Source organism: Scardinius erythrophthalmus (assembly GCF_964197995.2).
Source record: "Scardinius erythrophthalmus genome assembly, chromosome: 1".
NCBI classification, from domain to species: domain Eukaryota; kingdom Metazoa; phylum Chordata; class Actinopteri; order Cypriniformes; family Leuciscidae; genus Scardinius; species Scardinius erythrophthalmus.
In genome coordinates this window covers 54,875,940-54,895,745 of record NC_138221.1, presented here as the reverse complement: position 1 = coordinate 54,895,745, position 19,806 = coordinate 54,875,940, and the positions used below count along the sequence as shown (strand labels likewise).

The following is a 19,806-nucleotide window of genomic DNA, read 5'->3' as shown; positions in this document are numbered from 1 at the left end:
TATAAATAATCATTTTTACAGTGTACCTTATAAAAAGCACCAGGCAAATACAGCATTTGCTAAACTCTTTAATTATGCCAAAATGTCATGTTCAAAAATCTTCCAAACAAAAAAACTTTGTATACAAACAATATAATTTTGTAATGTTCAAAGTCCATGTAACCTGCCTATGCATTTTTGGCTATGTGTGATTGCATTGTGTCTGCCATGGGTTGGGGAGGCACTAAAATTCATGTTGCATACACCCTTTAACAAATGGAAACTTATGTCTGTGTCTGTGTGTGTGTGTGTGTGTGTGTGTGTGTGTGTGTGTGTGTGTGTGTGTGTGTGTGTGTGTGTGTGTGTGTGTGTGTGTGTGTGTGTGTGTGTGTGTGTGTGTGTGTGTGTGTGTGCGCGCATGTGAGGTAACTAAATGAATGTTGACAGCAGTAAACTGTGTCAGGTTGTGTGTTGTGGCTCAGATCTGGGGCCAAATGTAGTTTGACAGAAAAAGGTTTGTATGTGTGTGTGTGAGCCAGTACAGTCCCACAAGCCATCACTGTCACTACTGATTATTCGTCAAATTATATCAGAGCCAATTCAAGTAAATTCTAAGTGTGTATGTGGAGAGGTGTGACAAAAAAGATGATCTTACACACACAACCACACAAACTCAATTCCACTTCTAAAGCGATAAAGCAAGGTAATGTGGCCCTGTCTTACTCTCTCTTTCCCTCGTGGCAGTCAATATTTCTTTTGTATATTAGGTTATTTTACCCTTTCTTTATCTCTTTTTTCCCTGTCTTGTTCTCGCTTTCTCTCTCATCCTTGCTGTAAAATGCTCTTCAAAGCCTTAAAGGGCTGGACAGTAATATTTAAAAAGCTAAATGAATATGCATGTTGATTGCTCTTTCTTCCTGAGCGGGATGATGCATTATTAATGAGAAGTACTGCGTTTTCTGTGGCGAGCCATGTGTCTTTGATTGAATTTGATCCCGAGGGACTGCCTGCCCTCAGAGTAAAGAAATCTCCAACTCCAATGGAGCGGATCCATGGATGGATATCAAACACTTTTTCTGCCGCACACATTGTTCTTCAGTGAGAAATCAACTACAAAGTTTTGCGAAGTCTGACTCAAAAAGTTAAGCTGTACCTCCTGTGGATGCTCAAAAACAGCTGGAAACCTCCTTCTATATACAGTAAAATGGAGATGATTTAATTGCAAGGTTCAACATACTTCTTTCTGTCTCTTCAATGTGATTCTCCATTGATACCTGACCTTTACTTTGAGAAAACACTACAAGTTTTAGCTCCCACACGCTTAACTGTGATTTCTTTTGCGGTTCTAATGTGACAGCATATCCACGATTACTCCCTACTTTGCAGGGAAGCACAGAAGCACAGGGTGAATGGTATCCAGGTGAAGTTAAACTTAAATAATTTGCATAATGCAGTTATTTGATACATTGTTTGGATCATAGCTCAACTTTTTAAAAATCAGACAACGGCATATCAGTTATTGGACACTTAAACAAAATAATCAATCACAAAAAAGCAATATCAAATGTTCGCAAGAAAATAAAACAGGTTTTACCCTCTGACAAGCTCCAATGTAGCTCTTTTTGTGACTATATTGCGATATAAATCTATTGTAAATCCACTGGAATTCTATTGGAATATCATTGTTTCCATTTTTACTTCCATTATTGAACTCATTCATTGCCTAAGCATAATGAGATTCCCTCATGTAGCAATGAAAAAGAAGTGGAATGAATGAGGTGAGCTTAGTCATTGAAGAACAATTCGTGAACTTATTTATACCAATCAACCCTGACTGATATCGATCACTTGCTCTCAAATAAACCCAAAACCAATCTTACCATTTCAACAATCCCTGAGCAGCAAAATCGGATTAATAATCTAAAACACACAAGTTATTCTCCCCCGTTTGTCCTCACTAGGTCAGTGCCCGCACTTCACCAGGGTACCAGATTGCTGCAGTTATCGTCATGCAGTTATTATTAATTATGACGCAAACGTCAGACTCCCATTGGGAAAAGGGGCCGTGACAGGGAGCGACAGTTCGATAGCCATTTAGCACTTCATTAAGTTACGCAACTCCAGACTGAGAGGAGCGCAGGTTGCCCATCCATCACTCTATCAACAATGAGGAACGAGCAATGGAAAAAAAATAATGGAGTGCAGAGAATAGGGGCAAGCAATATATTTTTAACCTTTAACATGTCACATGATGTCATTCATAAAAAGTGCCCCCATCCCCCAAAAGGTTTTTTTTTTTTTTATCAGATGGGTTGAGTTGTGTACTTTGATTCCTGTGAAATGAATTAATCGGCAAGAAATTAAGAACTAGTGGAGATAATGAAAGAATAATATGCAAACGTTTCAAGACAAATAAGAGAGCGAGAGGTTGGGGTGAGGGGCAGATACAGTGTGAGACACTATACTGCATGTCTGATTTCATCAGAGTCTGATGCGTGTAATGGAGTTTAGATTATTAGATTACAACTTCAGCCAGACGCAGAAATATCGCTCAGAGCCGCGTGCACGAAATGTCAATCCACCAGTGCAAGAACTCGGAACAGCATGGACTTCCAGGCATTGTGCACAGGCAGACCAAGAGATCTCTCTTCAGGCAGAAAATTCATCCTCACAGCTGATTTCAGACCAGCCTATCAACAAACGTCATCAACAGCTACTGTACATGGACTGAAAGGTAAAATATATGCTGCGTGAAGTTCAAAGTTTAATAACAGCTTTCAGATGAAGTTTTAGCAGATATATGCATTTAAAACAATCTTTTTTCTTTTTCACACACGTGTCAATTTAGACACATCTTTCCAATGCTGTTTCATTTAGAAATGAGCCAACACAGACAGAAAACTGCCTGTTTTTAAGTTACAAATTTCAATACTTTGATAAGCAAATTGTGTATGACCAGAATAACAAAGTTGAACCTTCAACATTCTGGAACTAGCCATTATAGCAGAGATGAAGGCCAACCTTCAGAGTTTAGCTCCAACCCTTATTATACACATCTGGACAAAGTCTTCATGATCATTAGAACTTCACAGGCAGATGTTTCGGAGCAGGATTGGACAGTCCTGCACTGGAGCATCACTTCACATGCAAAAGGGAGGAGGACTCTTTGACCAATCTCAATTACAAACTGACATTCTTAATTAATCCATTGAACGGAAGAGTGGCAAATCTGTGCTGTTAATTAAAGAATCTCTCTGCTTGGTTGACATATCCATTTTCCCAAACAATACCACAGTCTGTTTTTACCCATTCTCTTTCACAACATAGCCTAGCAAACAGAGAAAATAGAAAGAAGCAGAAGAAACAGAAAAAGGATGCAGTTGTAATTATTTGGAGTCTCACACTTCTACTCTACAATAAGCCTCTAGAGAAAAACACTAGATCGGTGTGAAGCGTTAGAGATCTCTTATTATACAGTATATGTCCTTAAATAACATGGTCTGTCCAGAGAAGAATGATGCAAGAATGCGTCTAGTTACAGCAAATATTACGATCCAGAAAGAGACAGAGAGAAATGCATGTCTATTAAATGTATACCTTTTATAGCAGATAAAAGAGAGAGAGAGAGAGAGAGAGAGAGAGAGAGAGAGAGAGAGAGAGAGAGAGAGAGAGAGAGAGAGAGAGATGAAAGAGAAATAAAGTAGAGGCATAGACAGAGATCTCCTGTTGTGAATGAGATTGGGTTGGCCTGGAGTTTGACAGAACATGGGTCTAAATCAGGATAATTTTACTGCAAAGACTGGAACTGTTTAAAGAGCCAAGAAGAAATGTGTCTTTTAGTTGCATAAAACATGATGTATATAAAATATATAAAGTATTTTACATATTTAAAACACATAGCTCCAGTGCGGAATGCTTTTTGGTCAATACAATGCTGCAGCTGCATACAAAATAAAGAAACAGCTCTTTAGCTGTGACTATATTCACAACAAATAAAAGCATTAGTCAGGTCCATAGAGAATTTGATAAAAAAAAAAAAAATTCATCAATGGTATATGCTTCTGTTGAAGTCAGACGACAACACTGTCAAAACGATCGGATCCGTAAAAATGATTAAAATCGCTGTATTATTCATGCCAGGCCAGTAGTTGGCGATGTCACTTCATGATGTTTTCATGGAGACGATAACTGTATAATTTTCAAAAACATGCACTTTGAAACCCGTTTGCAAAAGTTTGCATTTCTGGCCCCCAAAACACTGTTGTCGTGTAAATGAACGACCAAAACACAAAACGTTTTCTGTTTTTAGTTGAAAATGCTTGTAAACGGCCCCATAGAATAACTGTTTTCTATTTTAATATATTTTAAAATGTAATTTATTTTAATGGCAAAGCCAAGGTAGTGTTTATACACACACACATACATATACATACATACGTACATACGTATATATATATATACACACTCACCTAAAGGATTATTAGGAACACCATACTAATACTGTGTTTGACCCCCTTTCGCCTTCAGAACTGCCTTAATTCTACGTGGCATTGATTCAACAAGGTGCTGAAAGCATTCTTTAGAAATGTTGGCCCATATTGATAGGATAGCATCTTGCAGTTGATGGAGATTTGTGGGATGCACATCCAGGGCACGAAGCTCCCGTTCCACCACATCCCAAAGATGCTCTATTGGGTTGAGATCTGGTGACTGTGGGGGCCATTTTAGTACAGTGAACTCCTTGTCCTGCTGGAAGTAGCCATCAGAGGATGGGTACATGGTGGTCATAAAGGGATGGACATGGTCAGAAACAATGCTCAGGTAGGCCGTGGCATTTAAACGATGCCCAATTGGCACTAAGGGACCTAAAGTGTGCCAGGAAAACATCCCCCACACCATTACACCACCACCACCAGCCTGCACAGTGGTAACAAGGCATGATGGATCCATGTTCTCATTCTGTTTACGCCAAATTCTGACTCTACCATCTGAATGTCTCAACAGAAATCGAGACTCATCAGACCAGGCAACATTTTTCCAGTCTTCAACTGTCCAATTTTGGTGAGCTTGTGCAAATTGTAGCCTCTTTTTCCTATTTGTAGTGGAGATGAGTGGTACCCGGTGGGGTCTTCTGCTGTTGTAGCCCATTCGCCTCAAGGTTGTGCGTGTTGTGGCTTCACAAATGCTTTGCTGCATACCTCGGTTGTAACGAGTGGTTATTTCAGTCAAAGTTGCTCTTCTATCAGCTTGAATCAGTCGGCCCATTCTCCTCTGACCTCTAGCATCAACAAGGCATTTTCGCCCACAGGACTACCGCATACTGGATGTTTTTCCCTTTTCACACCATTCTTTGTAAACCCTACAAATGGTTGTGCGTGAAAATCCCAGTAACTGAGCAGATTGTGAAATACTCAGACCGGCCCGTCTGGCACCAACAACCATGCCACGCTCAAAATTGCTTAAATCACCTTTCTTTCCCATTCTGACATTCAGTTTGGAGTTCAGGAGATTGCCTTGACCAAGACCACACCCCTAAATGCATTGAAGCAACTGCCATGTGATTGGTTGATTAGATAATTGCATTAATGAGAAATTGAACAGGTGTTCCTAATAATCCTTTAGGTGAGGGTATATATATATATATATATATATATATATATATATATATATATATATATATATATATATATATATATATATATATATATATATATATATATATATATATATATATATATATATATATATATAGCAATACATTTTAAAATATACTGTTTATAAATATATACTGCTTATACATTGATATTTTTATATTGTACCATAATTTTTTTTGATTCCATCATTCATGCTTCATGGTGTTGTTGTTTAATCAATACAAAATACTTATTTTTTCCTGATTTTAATATACTCTTTAGCTTCAAATCAAAGTTTGTAATGTTATGATTTATCTTTGTTGGTTTGATCCCTTGCTGTGAACTTCTTATTGAAGAATTGTTTGTAATCCCTGAGGAGAAAATGAATGGGAAAAGCACTTCCAGAACCAAAACAAGTTGGAAGTCAGTGTTGTACTCTACATATCACCAGCCTTTAGTGCTGCAATATTTAATTGTCATTCTCAAAATGATCAGAATTCAGCAAGCTGCATGTGGAAAGTAAACAAACAAACAAACAAACAAACAAACAAACACACAAATATATGCAGAAATCACATTTGACAGTAATTTGAAAGCATATCTGGACTGCAAAGTATTAACATACTTTTTACAACACTGTATGTGATTGCGTGCGCACAATTACCCTTTTTAAAATGTGTCAGACAGTGTCGATAAACAATGCCTATGAGTCATGTGCACATATCGCCTGTGACCTGAGTCCATTTGCTGTGATATAACCTGGTTTAATTGTAACTGGACTGCATGTATGTGAGCGTTAGTGTATGTGGAGTAACGATCCGCCCTGCCACACTTAAAGCACACATATGCACATGTTAACTTGTGCATCCTTATGGACATTTTTGTCTTTTTCAGTTTTGTTTTTTTGATAACTTTGCCTGTGTTTATGCTAACTGCATAACATTTGGCTCAGTTGTGTATTTCTATTGGAATTTTACTATTTCACCCCCATTTCTTTAAAAAAAATGTTTGCACTTGGTACACAAAAAAAATAGTTCCTCTCAGCACCTTTTGGACAAAAATGTCCACATTGAAACCCATTAAAACTGCCATTTTTAATCCCAGGGCCATTTAAATATAACATGATGCAATCTTTGTTAAGAGGCTTTCATTCTGTTGGCAAGGCTTCAAAATTTAAATTTTTACTATTTTCTACCAGATGGTGCAATTTTTTTCAGGTTTGGCCTATAAAGCAAATACTCGCTTTATTCCTGTTTTCTGTTTCGGCATATTATGGAGCCAATTGGATAAATTATGCAACGATAATTGTGTGGGTGTGTTGGTATGGATGTCAGAGTGTGGTTTGTATGCATGTAATAAAAAAACATGTGAATGTGTGCGTGTGTGTGTTATTTGAGAGAGAAAAACTCTACTGCAAATAACAAATCAAACCTCTGTGTGACCAGTGGAATTTTGCTGGCATCCAATAGGGAAAATGTGGTACTGCGCCCAAACAAAATCTAACTGAAAGCTCATTTTTTGAGATATCAACCTCAAATTTGGAACACAACTTGTTTTGATTCATGGCTTTGATTTTCTAGCTGTTTTAGAGTTCAATAAATATTTCATAAAATATAAATTTTATATAAAATAATGTTAATAAATCATTTTCATAAACTTAAACCTATACAACTTTAGGTTTTACTTTTTAAAATGTTTTTACTTTAGCATAATCTGCCAAGGGTCTTCTTTAAAATGAGACCAAACTTAAGTCTGTGCTCCTAAGCTTCAAATTTCTATGACAGTTTTTTGGCACAGACATTTTTGTCCACTATGGACCTATGTGTAACTTTTTTTTAATTGATGCACAAGGGTTAAGTGCATCTACACACACAAGCACGTAGTGGTCTGACAGAATCGGGTCAGTATCCACACACCCCATCCCAAAGGGGAGGACACTGGATGTGTGTCCCAAATAACCTTTAGTGACCTCAGCACAGCATATAGACCGCAGATAATCGTGCATTTTGCAGTCTAACAAACATCCGCATCAGAAATGGACATAAATTGCACGCATGCAAAAAAACGTGCCCAAAGGAAAGAGAAAATGTGATCTCTCTCTCTCTAAATTGTTTCTACTAGATGTAACCTTACATTTTCTCATAAGAAAAAGATGCCAGTAATCTCACGTCTCCTTCAGTTTCAGAAGAGATCCAAACAATGCCTCAAAACTGTACTCAGATTTACGCTACCCACAATCTGATGAAAGAAATCAATTTTACTATGGAAGCAGAAATCAACAGAGCTCAACAGTGACTGCTCGCTCACATGAAGCATTGCAAATGACTTCATCAAAATTGTCTCTCTACACTCTCAATAAACATTTATCTCTCCGGTGGGTGCATCAGACAGAGTTATGGTGTGGAGATGAAAAAGGTATGCATGGACTTATCTAACTCTGGGCGATATGGTAAATAAGCTAAAGTCCCAAAAAGTCGGCGTGTTCCTTTAATAATAACGTGAGTTAGCTGGTTGGCCGAAAACTTACACAATATAAAACACAAAACTATTTTGAACTCCCGGTAGAATTATTATTCATACTTACAGGTTGTGATTCTGAGGACCAAGCTGGTCCAAATAAACTGGGTACTGACCCGTCTTTCAAGAGCAAGCATTTAACGAATCCCGTGTTGCGCTCCAACGAGTTTTGAGAAGCAGTCGTCAGTAAAATGACGTGTTTGTGAGCTGGTCAAGTTGTTTGCGGGCGGACAACATATAACATAGGCGGGCATTACGCAAATGTATTTTCTAGTGATGTAGAACCGGACAGCAGTGGGATTCGAATGAAAAAGGACTCATTTAGGCGGTTCAGAGACAATAACTTACTAATAGTTAACTAACTTTATCGTGCACTTTTGACGTTTACATTCACAAACGGCTATATTACACACTGCATGAAAGAGAATATTCGAAAAAAACATAATAGGGGCACTTTAAGTACATAGTCACGTAGGAACTTTTCTAGAAGATAAATGGGGGAAAAACAGCCAGAACCAAAACTGCTAAAAAAAAAAAAAAGAAAAAAAAAGAAAAAAAAAGTGGGTGGATGTTCACTGTTGTCCTTTATATGAACTCAAGCACTTCTCATCAAATTCCTCCAAGACTAACTGATCTGAGCTTTGCTGTCCATATTTATTTCACAGTTCTACACTTGTATTATGTCTCAACAATTGTCCATTTTATTTCTTTAAAGGAATTTTAAAATAAACATCAAAGACAGTGTTTAATACACGCACAAGACTAAATGCTTTTTTTGTGCAGTTTAAAATATCTAGAAGAACCTTTAAGGAAGGTTTATTTATTTGAGAACTGACATTGCATAAGATAGACTTAAATGTGCATTTTGTTTTATTGTACTGGTAGATGTTTTTCACTTATTTTTAACTTGTTTATACTTAAAACAGGAATAAATGCCATTAAGCCAAAATACACTTTAACTAACTCTGTAAAGTCTGACATATGAAATATATTTTTAAATGGAACAGTTGATTTAATTTGGACAAAATCTAAAAAGGTTTGCATGCCATCATATTTGATACATCAGGCTTTTATGGCTCATTTATCATGCTATACATAAGATATGTAGCATTATATAGGAGAATATGGAGTTTTTACTTTGAGCAAAAGTATGCAATTTGGTGCAGTTGCTGATATTTATATGGCAGACATTCTGATAGCTTTATGAAATTATAATAAATTCTAAAACTCATTCAGCAAAGCTTTGATCATGTTGATAACTAGGCCTTAGAAATTTGCGTATCAAATATGATAAGTAGGCTTTATAGGGTAAAAGACACTGTATTTTCTCTTGATATCTTATGCTTTGCCACTTCTTAATTAAATTGGTCTTGGTTTAAGGATTATTAGATATTTTAATTGTGAAACAAGTCAAAAAGAACTGAAAAAGGTTTTTTTTTTTGCAGTATACTTGCATAAAACAAATTAAGATTGTGTTATGCAAGAGCAGCCTACATTTATATTTATACTACAGACACTTTATTTAAAGTGACTTAAAGTGCATCCATGGCATTAGTTCACATGTTCCCTGAGAACTGAAACCCATGACTTTGGCGTTGCTGAGCTATAAGATCTTCCTCTGACTATGCATGCATGTCCTTCATTCCCATTTACTCGCTTAAATTAATGGCAGAGTTGATCCTAATCACATGCACTTGTCGCTATAAATGTGCTGACTTCCCATATACTAACACACCCCTCCTTCTCTCCTCTTTGCTCCCTTTCCTCCTTCTCCATGCTCCTTTGTGCTTTCTCTCTTCCTTCAGAGCATAACCACCTGAATAACGTCACGCTTCCTCCTTTGAGTTCCGCAATGACTCTGTCCCAGCCACACAACAACCTGGGCTTCAACAAATACTCCTCTCTCAAGACTATGGGTAAGACACACACACACACACACACACAATATATACACACAAACAGCTGTCACATCTTGTAATGTACACCATAAACGCCACGCATGTTCATCAAGGTCACTTTACCCACAACCACTGATTACCATTGCAAATCATTCTCGCTGTCATTGACTGCAGGGAGAACACACAACCGTGCATATATTAGGATGATAATCACATAAGCAAATATCACCTCTCAGATCAAGAGGAAAAAACCCTCTGACATGTTATTAATATAACAGCGCTATTAATGTCTTGTGGATGATCTCGGGAGCGTGTACAGTACACATACGGATATGCTAATGGACACAAACACAAACACACACTAGGTAGTGTGACCTTATGAATCAAAGAAGAGGCGAATTCACTAAAACAGTGAATATTAAACATAGAGCTAACATTCGTTTTTAGCACATTCCCCCCGAAATACATTTAAATACACATTTGCTGAGGCTGATTGCAACTCTGTTGAAATGTACTTATGTTTTATACATGGTTTTAAGGAAAAATATACATCACATGCTGCAGGAGCAACACAAAAACAGACTCAAGGACACTAAGTAAGGGATAATGTATAGAGAGGCGGTCGTTATAGCGAATAACAACCCCGACAGGCTGAACAGGACCCCGACGCGAAGCGGAGGGGTCTTGAATCAGCCTGAAGGGGTTGTTATTCGCTATAACGACCGCCTCTCTATACATTATCCCGCTTATTACATGGCTACCTACAAAATAAATAAATAATTTGACACGAATTATTGATTTAAAAAAGGAGTTTATTGATTTAAAAACGACTGTATTGCTTCCGCCAAAGAAAATAGTCCGTTCCGCGTCCATAGCAACGCGCTGTTTTTCATGGCAACGGTCTGTTATACTCCGCAGCGGTCTGTTATCAAGAAATAACAGACTGCATTCTACATTGGAATTCAGCCAAGCCATGTAATAAAGCTTGTTAATAGCTTGGATCTTCACACAAGCGTGCATACACACATAAACTTTAATAACCTGGTTGTACCAAATAAAATTCTATATATACTCCGTTAAAATGTGTTTTGAAAGAAGTCTCTAGTACTAAGGAAACAAACTCTAATAATAAGGAATTAAGTCTCTAATACTCACACGGCTGCATTCATTTGATGAAAAATACAGTAAAAACAGCAACATTGTGAAATATTATTACAATTTAAAATAAAGGTTTTCTATTTAAATATATTTTAAATGTTATTTTCCTGTGATGTCAAAGCTGAATTTTCAGCATCATTACTCTAGTCTTCAGTGTCACATGATCCATGATCCATTCTAATATGATTTGATGCTCAAGAAACATTTCTTATAAGTATACATTTTTAAAACAGTTGTGCTGCTTAATATTTTTTGAAACCATGATGCATTTAAAAAATACGTACATTAAGTTTGACCTTATATAGCACCCTAAAACAACAAGAATGCTGAGCAAGGCGCTGCAAAGCAGAGATAACAAAATATCATAATACAATAAAATTGAAATACTAATAAAATATATCAGAAGAAAACATCAGAAAATAATCAATTTAATACAATACATCATCAAGCAAATAAAACAATTAAAACTAAAAGCGCAATTGGATCAAGAATAAGCCTGAGAAAAATAATATGTTTATACAGTAAGATAATTTAAATATGGGTAGGGGATGATCTAATGGAAAAAGGTAAGGTACGATTTTTTACTTTATCACGAATGTTATCTTGAAGGGGGCCCAGGGTATGACTTAAATTATTTAAAAGGTGTGAAGGGCCAAACAACATAACTTCAGTCTTTTTCTGATTTAGTTGAAGGAAGCTGCTGTCCTCTAAACAAGCTAAGAGGACACTGAATCAGTATCTGATTTTAGAGGAAAATAAAGCTGAGTATCATCGGCACTCTCAGAATAGTTTTAGCATGTTATTGAATACGGCAATGTTAATAGGGTTGCAAAATTCTGGGAATTTTCAAAGATGGAAACTTTCCATGGGAATTAATGGGAATTTAAGGGAATTAACAGGAATTTATGGGAATAAACGGGAATAAACTGGGAATTTTCAAAGTTGAGGGTTGGCTCTTCATAGGGAACTTAAATATAGTTGAGTAAAGTAGATTTTAGCATAATCTTGACTAAAACAAACAGATGCCATTCAAATACACTTGAATATCCATGCCATTCCTCAATCCCATGCACATAGCACACTGCTTACTGCATGGCTATTGAGACCACACCCCCTACTGGCACTGTGCATGCCTCCATCACATGTACAGAAGCCCAAAGCACAAGACTATTGAAGGCACACATTTGAGCCTGTGGACTAAACAAAGTGAAGTAAGTTTTGATGATATTATGGGGAAATATATTTATTAAATGTTTAAATTGCAAATATCACATACAAATGTATTCATCTAGTAGATAGCAAGATGATAAGTTAGATGCTAAATAAGCTAGCATAACTTTATTTACCACATAAGTAGGGCTGGGCGGTATGACGGTATCGTTACCACGGAAGAAAATGTCAACCGTAACAGATTTTTTTTTATTCCGTTTATACGCGACATGTAAATAAGTAGGCGTGGTTAACTCGCGTGCAGCGTGCGTGAGACTGAGACACTGATATTTGTCAAAGAAACATGAAGAAAGACCAAGAGGATCCACAAAAGGAATTATGTTTTCAAAATTAACGTGATATTTTCGGGGGGGAAGATGCAGAAGTCAACTAGAGCAGTGCAGCACACTGAAAGTTTAGAGACGCACATGCTCGCAACGGGCTTACTTGACTACAAGTTCATATATCAATATTGTAATGAATAGAAATAACCTTAAATAATGTATCTATCCGTCTCTTATGTGTACAGTTACTTTCAGAGTGGATGCGCAAGCTGTTGCCGTGGTAATGAATATTTCCAAACTTCCCATGGAAATTTACCGGAAACTTTCCGCCCCTTTGCAACCTTAAATGTTAATGTATTTGGTCTTGGAGGACTAGATCTGCTACACTGCTGCTGCTGAAGTATGGACTTACTACTGCTAATAGATACACAGACTCAGTGCTGTGAGCATGTAAGATATGTAGCATAAATCCTGTAGCAGATCTATACAGGTGGAGCTGGGGGAGGTGGAGGATTTCAGAGGAACTCTGATAGCGTGCTGCAGGATTAGCCTACGATCGGATCACAAGTGTATGACGCTAAATACAGGTGTAAACGGGGTCTAAAATGTTTTGAGCTTGTCCACTTTCAGAGGTAGTTGAAAATCGCATTTGACTGGATTGCTTTCGTAGTGTAAACGCTCATGTGGTCGAATGAGTTTGAACAGCCACAAAATACCGCTTTCTCTCCGCCTACTGACCTAATGCGTAAACATTATGGGAAGTGCACTAGCCAGAAGGGATTTAAACTTTGTCAGCTGGAGACCCAAATTTGGTTTGAAGACATAAAACTTAACAAGCACAATGTTCTCTCACATTCCTGATTTCTTGTAGCTATCAGAGGAGAAACAAAAGCTGCTGCGTTCTGTATGTTTTTCCATCGTCTTCGGACGCGTTCATATATAAATTGCTAATTTGTCCATTAGATTGAAAGATCTGAAAAAGCCTTTTCATTTACCCGTCCATAGAAATTAGGACATAAATGGTTGAAAGTGGACAAAAGAGATGGATTAAAAGACCAGGTGCCCTCTATAATGTCATGACTGAACTAGATATTTATTTGAAATATACATTTTTGTAACAATATAATATCTTTACGGTCACTGGCGGTAGGAAGAATACGATCACTGGTTGACCAATTTAATGCATCCTTGCTGAATAAAATAATTCATTTCTTTAATAATAATAATAATAAAAAAAGAATCTTACTGACCCCAAACTTTTGAAAGTTATATATAGCAAACCTGTGATCACACACAGTCTTAAAACACTCACAACCCACAAAGCTGCTTTGAAACTATGGCTACAACATATGTGACCCTGGACCACAATGGGTCAATTTTCTGAAATTGAGATGTATACATCATCTGAAAGCTGCTGAATAAATAAGCTTCCCATTGATGTATGGTTTGTTAGGATAGGATAATATTTGGTCGAGATACGACTATTTGAAAATCTGGAATCTGAGGGTGAAAAAAAAAATTAAACATTGAGAAAATCGTAAAATCCTAATGATTTTTGGCATAAAAGAAAAATCAATAATTTTGACCCATACAATGTATTGTTGACTATTGCCACAAATACACCGTGCAACATGTGACTGGTTTTGTGATCCAGGGTCACATATGCATAATTTAAAGTGTTTAACAATAAAATAAGTGTACACCCAAAAATTAATCATTTGCTCACCCTCATGTTCTTCCACACCTTTTTGTCTTCTGTGGAACACAAAAGGAGTAATTTTAAAAGTGATTCTGAAATTAAGTTTTTAAGTGCATTTAATTTGCTCACTATGCAAGATTATATATGGATGCAAAAAAAGAAAGTAAAATTGCTTTTCAGCTTGTCACTGTGCCAGAGCCCTTAAGCAATGTTCCCTCTAATTTTTTTTCTTGCTGAGCAAAACTTTTCTCTATTGGGCGGACATTTTTCGCCACTTGAGCAAAAATATTCTTTATACCTGACCTGCACAGCATATGTAGAAACACAATGGTTTCAACATGCAGTTGTAACTTTTAACTTGAATGTGACATTTCTATTTTATTTGACCCTTGATGTAACTTATTGGTATTAAATCATATTTTTGAAAAACAAGCATTTAATTAAGAAGTCACTAAATGAAGCACATTTTAGGATACCTGAGGATTTTTTTTACAGTGCTGTTAACTGTACAGTCAAGAAATCCTATAAAAAATAATATACAAAATCTTCTGCAGGACAGTTCAATTCTTTACAATAATATAATATAGTATGAAAAAAATTAAGCTTTTTGTACAGTCAATTAATTTTGTACTGGCAGCATTCAACCAAAGTTAAATGATTGTTTAATGCTTCTGAATTTCCAATATTTTCTTTAGCAGGGGGTTTCAAACTTTGTAATGACAAGGAGCCCTAAACATGTATGTGAACTCTTTTATAGTAATCTAACCATCCCTGAAAACCACACACACACACAAAAACATCTATTTAAACTAATGTAATTATGTACTTTGAGTTTGCACGCGGTTGGGTGTGTAATTTTTACAGTTCTGTGTCCATCATCCGTTATTTCCAGCACTTAATCAAACCACTCTTCTTTAAAACATGATGATGTCATTTTATTTCACGTCTTTGCGTTTCTCGTTGCCTCTCGTATTGAGCTATTTATCTGCACACACATGGCAGTATTTATACTAATCGACTGATTTGGCTCACTGACAATCACACGCACTCACATCATTCTCTTTCTATGAAACCTGTAAACTGCATTCACCAGTTTTCACTCTATAGCGGTTGACCAGAGCACTGCAATATTTTCTCACTTAAACTACAATTAAATGGATTTCTCCACACATTTTGCGTCTGTTCCCGTGGCATTTTATTCTTTCTGCGCGGCCGCGGCATCAGAAGCGCGCAGCTTAGAGGGAACATTGCCCTTAAGGGGACTACTTTGTTCCTTAGTTGTACCTTAAGTACATACTAGTCGCCTTTTTTATATAGTGCTTTATAAAATACAGCTTGTTTCAAAGCACAATCAAAAGAAAATTATGATTTTCAGCTGAAGTCAGTTCAGTGTTGATTCAGTTCCGTTGTAAAGATCATCACTTATTAAACTAGTACATTTTATCTATAAAGCAGTTCTGTAAAAATATGTCATTGTCCAGCTCAGTTCAGTTCTCATACAACAGGGTCAGTACAGTCAGATCAATAATATTGTTGAATATTAAGTATCCCCAACTAAGCAAGCCATGAGGACTGTGGCAAGGAACCCAAACTCCATCAGGTGACAGAATGGAGAAGAAAAACCTTAGGAGAAACCAGCCTCAGTCGGGGGGCTACTAAGTTGAGAACCATAGACATACTATATACATCAAATAAATATGATCCCCTTGGGATCTGCTCAACATCTCAGCTAATTTGGCCCTTCTGACAGTCAAATTATGGTATTTTCAGCTCACAACAATTATAGTATATTCATTCTGTAGACAACACAGGTTAAGAGAGCGGTTTCTTAAAGCACCTGCTGCTAGGACTGTGCTGATAACGACACATTTACAATTCAATGCATTTCAAACTACATATGTGACACACACACACTCTCACTGGATGTCAGTGTTTGTGTCAGAATGCAAGTCACTTGGCACAGCAGGCTGGCACACATGACCAGCAATGGCATAACAAGGGTGATGACAGATGCCACACACACGCACGCACGCACACACACACACACGCGCACAATATTGTTATTTAAAAGGAGAGTTTGTGACTTAAAATATTTTGTATTATATTTATTTTCTCCAATTCCAGTATAATGACAGGAGCCAAGGATGAGTAAGACATTTATAGACTTGATGTTCGAAGTATTGTCAAACAAAACAGAGGCTAGCTGACCACTATATATATATATATATATATATATATATATATATATATCCCACCACCCGCGTTTTTTCATAAAAAACAACCTATTATTTTAGAAATTATAATATTTTTAGTGGTCCTAAAATAATGACGCATTATACTACTAATAATAGTAATAATAATAAAAAACTTTTAATAAATGCACACACATACATGTTATGTAAAATGTCATGAATCAATAAGAAATTATATTTTATTTATTTAATGATTGTAGAATGAAGTTAAACCTATTTGTAAGACCTATTTCTGTACAGTTTTCTCATAATTTGCACATTTGATTTTATTTCAGTAAAGCTATTGTGGGATCTTACTAATGTAAACATATTGCGGGCTAAATATGCGAAACAAGAACATCAAAGAGATACGAGATGATAAAACCTAAAGATGGAGAGGGATTTATTTTCCCCTCTTCAAACGCGGTGTAGTCATACAGTTCATCCTCACACATGCGCATGCAGTCCCTGGCACAGAGTCTTCTGTTGGATTATTGCATTTGGAAAGCTTGCGGTGGATCAGCCCTGACTGCGCTGGCAAAGAGAGCGGATGGGGGAGAGTTCAGCAGGGCAAGTGGAGGGAAAGATGAGAGGATGACGGGAGAAAAGGAGGAGGAACATGCGCATGGGGAGGGGGTGTAATGAATGAATCAACTTGTGGCAGGTGCCTAAGAAAGCTTCCCAGCACCATCTTAATTAAAGAATAACGATTGGAAGGAGACAGAGAGATGCAGAAAAAGGGATATAAGAGAGATGGTACACCTGGTAAAGAGAGGAAGAGACAGCAAAAAAAGAGAGAAGAAATGGACAGAGAGGCTGTCGGTACATTTACCGTCTGTTCATTAGTTTGATGCATATGCTCACTCTCTGAGCACTTCCTGCGTCTGACATCATCAGGCCGTTATGTCACATTCTCTCCTGTTGCAGTGCCTGAATGCCCCTGAGGACCACACACACACACACACACACACACGTTTTCTATCATGGTGCGGAATTTCCATTAACTGCAGCTGCATTTATACTGAGCTAATGATGTGTTCAATATCTTAAACCAAACTCTCCCATAAACCTTTTTGAATTTTTACATTTTATTGCAACATTATTTAGTAGGCTATCAGTATAAAGTAGAGCTGCATGATGAATTAATTGTTAAAAGAGCCGCAATCTCAAACACCCACGTGATCTTATTCCTAAATGACAACGATTCGGCTATAGCCCTATTCGGACGGTAATTGTTTCTCAGGGGGTCGTATGGCATTTTCACCATTTACACGAGTTAGTCTGAGATTTTATTGCCGTCCAAATCCAGAATGTCAGTGTTTTTTCTCCCACCACCCGCGTAAAAATTCCTGGCCGAATTACCTACTGTTTTTTGACAAGCACCAAGGTCGTGTGGTGATTTAATTGCCGTCCGAATCCACTTCTCTGAGTTTACAAGAAGAGATCACTTAAAAATTCACTGTTTAAATCCTTTTTTATACAGTGGCCGAGAGAGCTCAACGTGCTGCAACTGAAGAAAACACATGCAAATAGAAAAACACACGCAAATCAAGAAAACATCTTAATCAGTTTTACAACACGTGTGCACCAAATACTCACAACACAACCAAATACAGAAACGCGCTGCAAATAGAACAGACCACAACGGAAATGTTTCCAGAGGACCCCAATAAGTGACAAACCCGGCTGGGACGTGCTTATTGCTCGTGAGCATCCCTATGCCCTGCTCCCTTCGAAGGGCAGAGCCTTGAAGTGGGACTTTGGAGTGAGTAGGGCACTTGTGTGACATTATGTAGCCGTTTGGAACGCAATTGGTGAAGGGAGCAACGAAAGACAATGCAATTTCCTAATTATCTTCACCTGGGATATTCCTATAACAATGCAGCACATTGTCCATCAGCTGAATAGCTGTTCTTACAACAGACATTTCTTATTGCTGTTAACATTACTTTTGCAAATAAATATACATTTTATACAAAAAAGTTTTTAAAATATGCGTTATATATCTGTGTGTGAGTGTCTCAACTTTAAAGCTTGCCATCTCATCTTTGGACCCTGCATTACCTAACATTTCTTATGAAACTTATTTAAACATAACATGCACTTACCCTCACATTCTTTTTCTTTTGTCTTTTTTTTTACGTTTTCAGCTCGTTGTTAAACTCTTCTTTTCTAATTTGTATTCTGATGACATTGAACATTGTATACAAAGTTGTATACATCATTTTGAGATAAATTGAAAGACAGAAAACCATTTCAACTATATAGCACATATTTCTTCCTATTTTTAAACAGGATATTTAAATAATCAAACAATAAATATGATATTATTATTACATTAAATATGTATTTATTCTCATTATTCCAAGCATGTGACATTTTATTCACAGCAGACAATCATGCAACCGACCGCGTGAGCAGCGCGCACTCCCACAAAACCACTAAATGTTTATAAGTTCGTAAATAAACACACTTATGTCTATGGTAGCGATCAAAATAGAGTAAATCACCTTTTGAAGGTAACATTCAAATAGCTTGAAATAACATTGTACCGAATTGATTACATCATTACACCAGTAAGTGGCGACAAGTGATTGTTAAAAATGTATTTGTCATTGAATCATTCATTCAAGAGATTTGTTCAAAAATGCTGATTCATGCAATATTGAAACTAGTAAAGTCTTTATGAGTGAGCCATTGAATCATTCATTCAAACAGATTTTATTTAAATAATTCATTCAGAATAATTAAATATTTTTAAAATATACTTTACCAAATAACACTTGGTCCAAACCTTTAGTAAATGACTGTACATGTTATTTTGTTTAATTGTCTCTACAGAATCGTGGAAGAATCGTGACCTCTATTTAAAAAAACAAAACAAAAAAAAACCTGATTGTCAGTATCTGGAATCAGTATCTCTACTATAGGTGTTTTCCTCATGGTGTCCCAAAAATTAAGGCAAAACCCAAACACACATAAATAACAACATACCACTTCTATTGTTTAAAGGTATTTTAAAGTAATTACTACAGACTAACCATAACCCTAACTTTAGGACTAAAATAACACTTCTTGCAGTGATAAAGTTATTACTCTTTTCCCAATTCAGGACGTCCCCAGAGGTCCACAAAAGGAAGTGGTCAGATTTATCAAACCTTACAATTATGCAAAAGATAAAATAAAATGTATTAAATG

General features: G+C 36.7%; 1 protein-coding gene across 2 annotated transcripts in view; it reads left to right on the top strand.

Annotated features, from left to right (window-relative positions):
• The window catches only part of LOC308697914 (protein shisa-9), an 87,551-nt gene that overhangs the window by 62,336 nt on the left and 5,409 nt on the right, over positions 1 to 19,806 (top strand). Inside the window, exon 3 of one of the 2 annotated variants that reach the window (XM_081377602.1) lies at positions 9,935 to 10,045. The exons of the other annotated variant lie outside the window; for it this stretch is intronic. Within the exon in view, the coding sequence (XP_081233728.1) occupies positions 9,935 to 10,045 (111 nt within the window). The remainder of the gene's footprint in view (positions 1 to 9,934; positions 10,046 to 19,806) is intronic. 2 annotated transcript variants of the gene reach the window in all.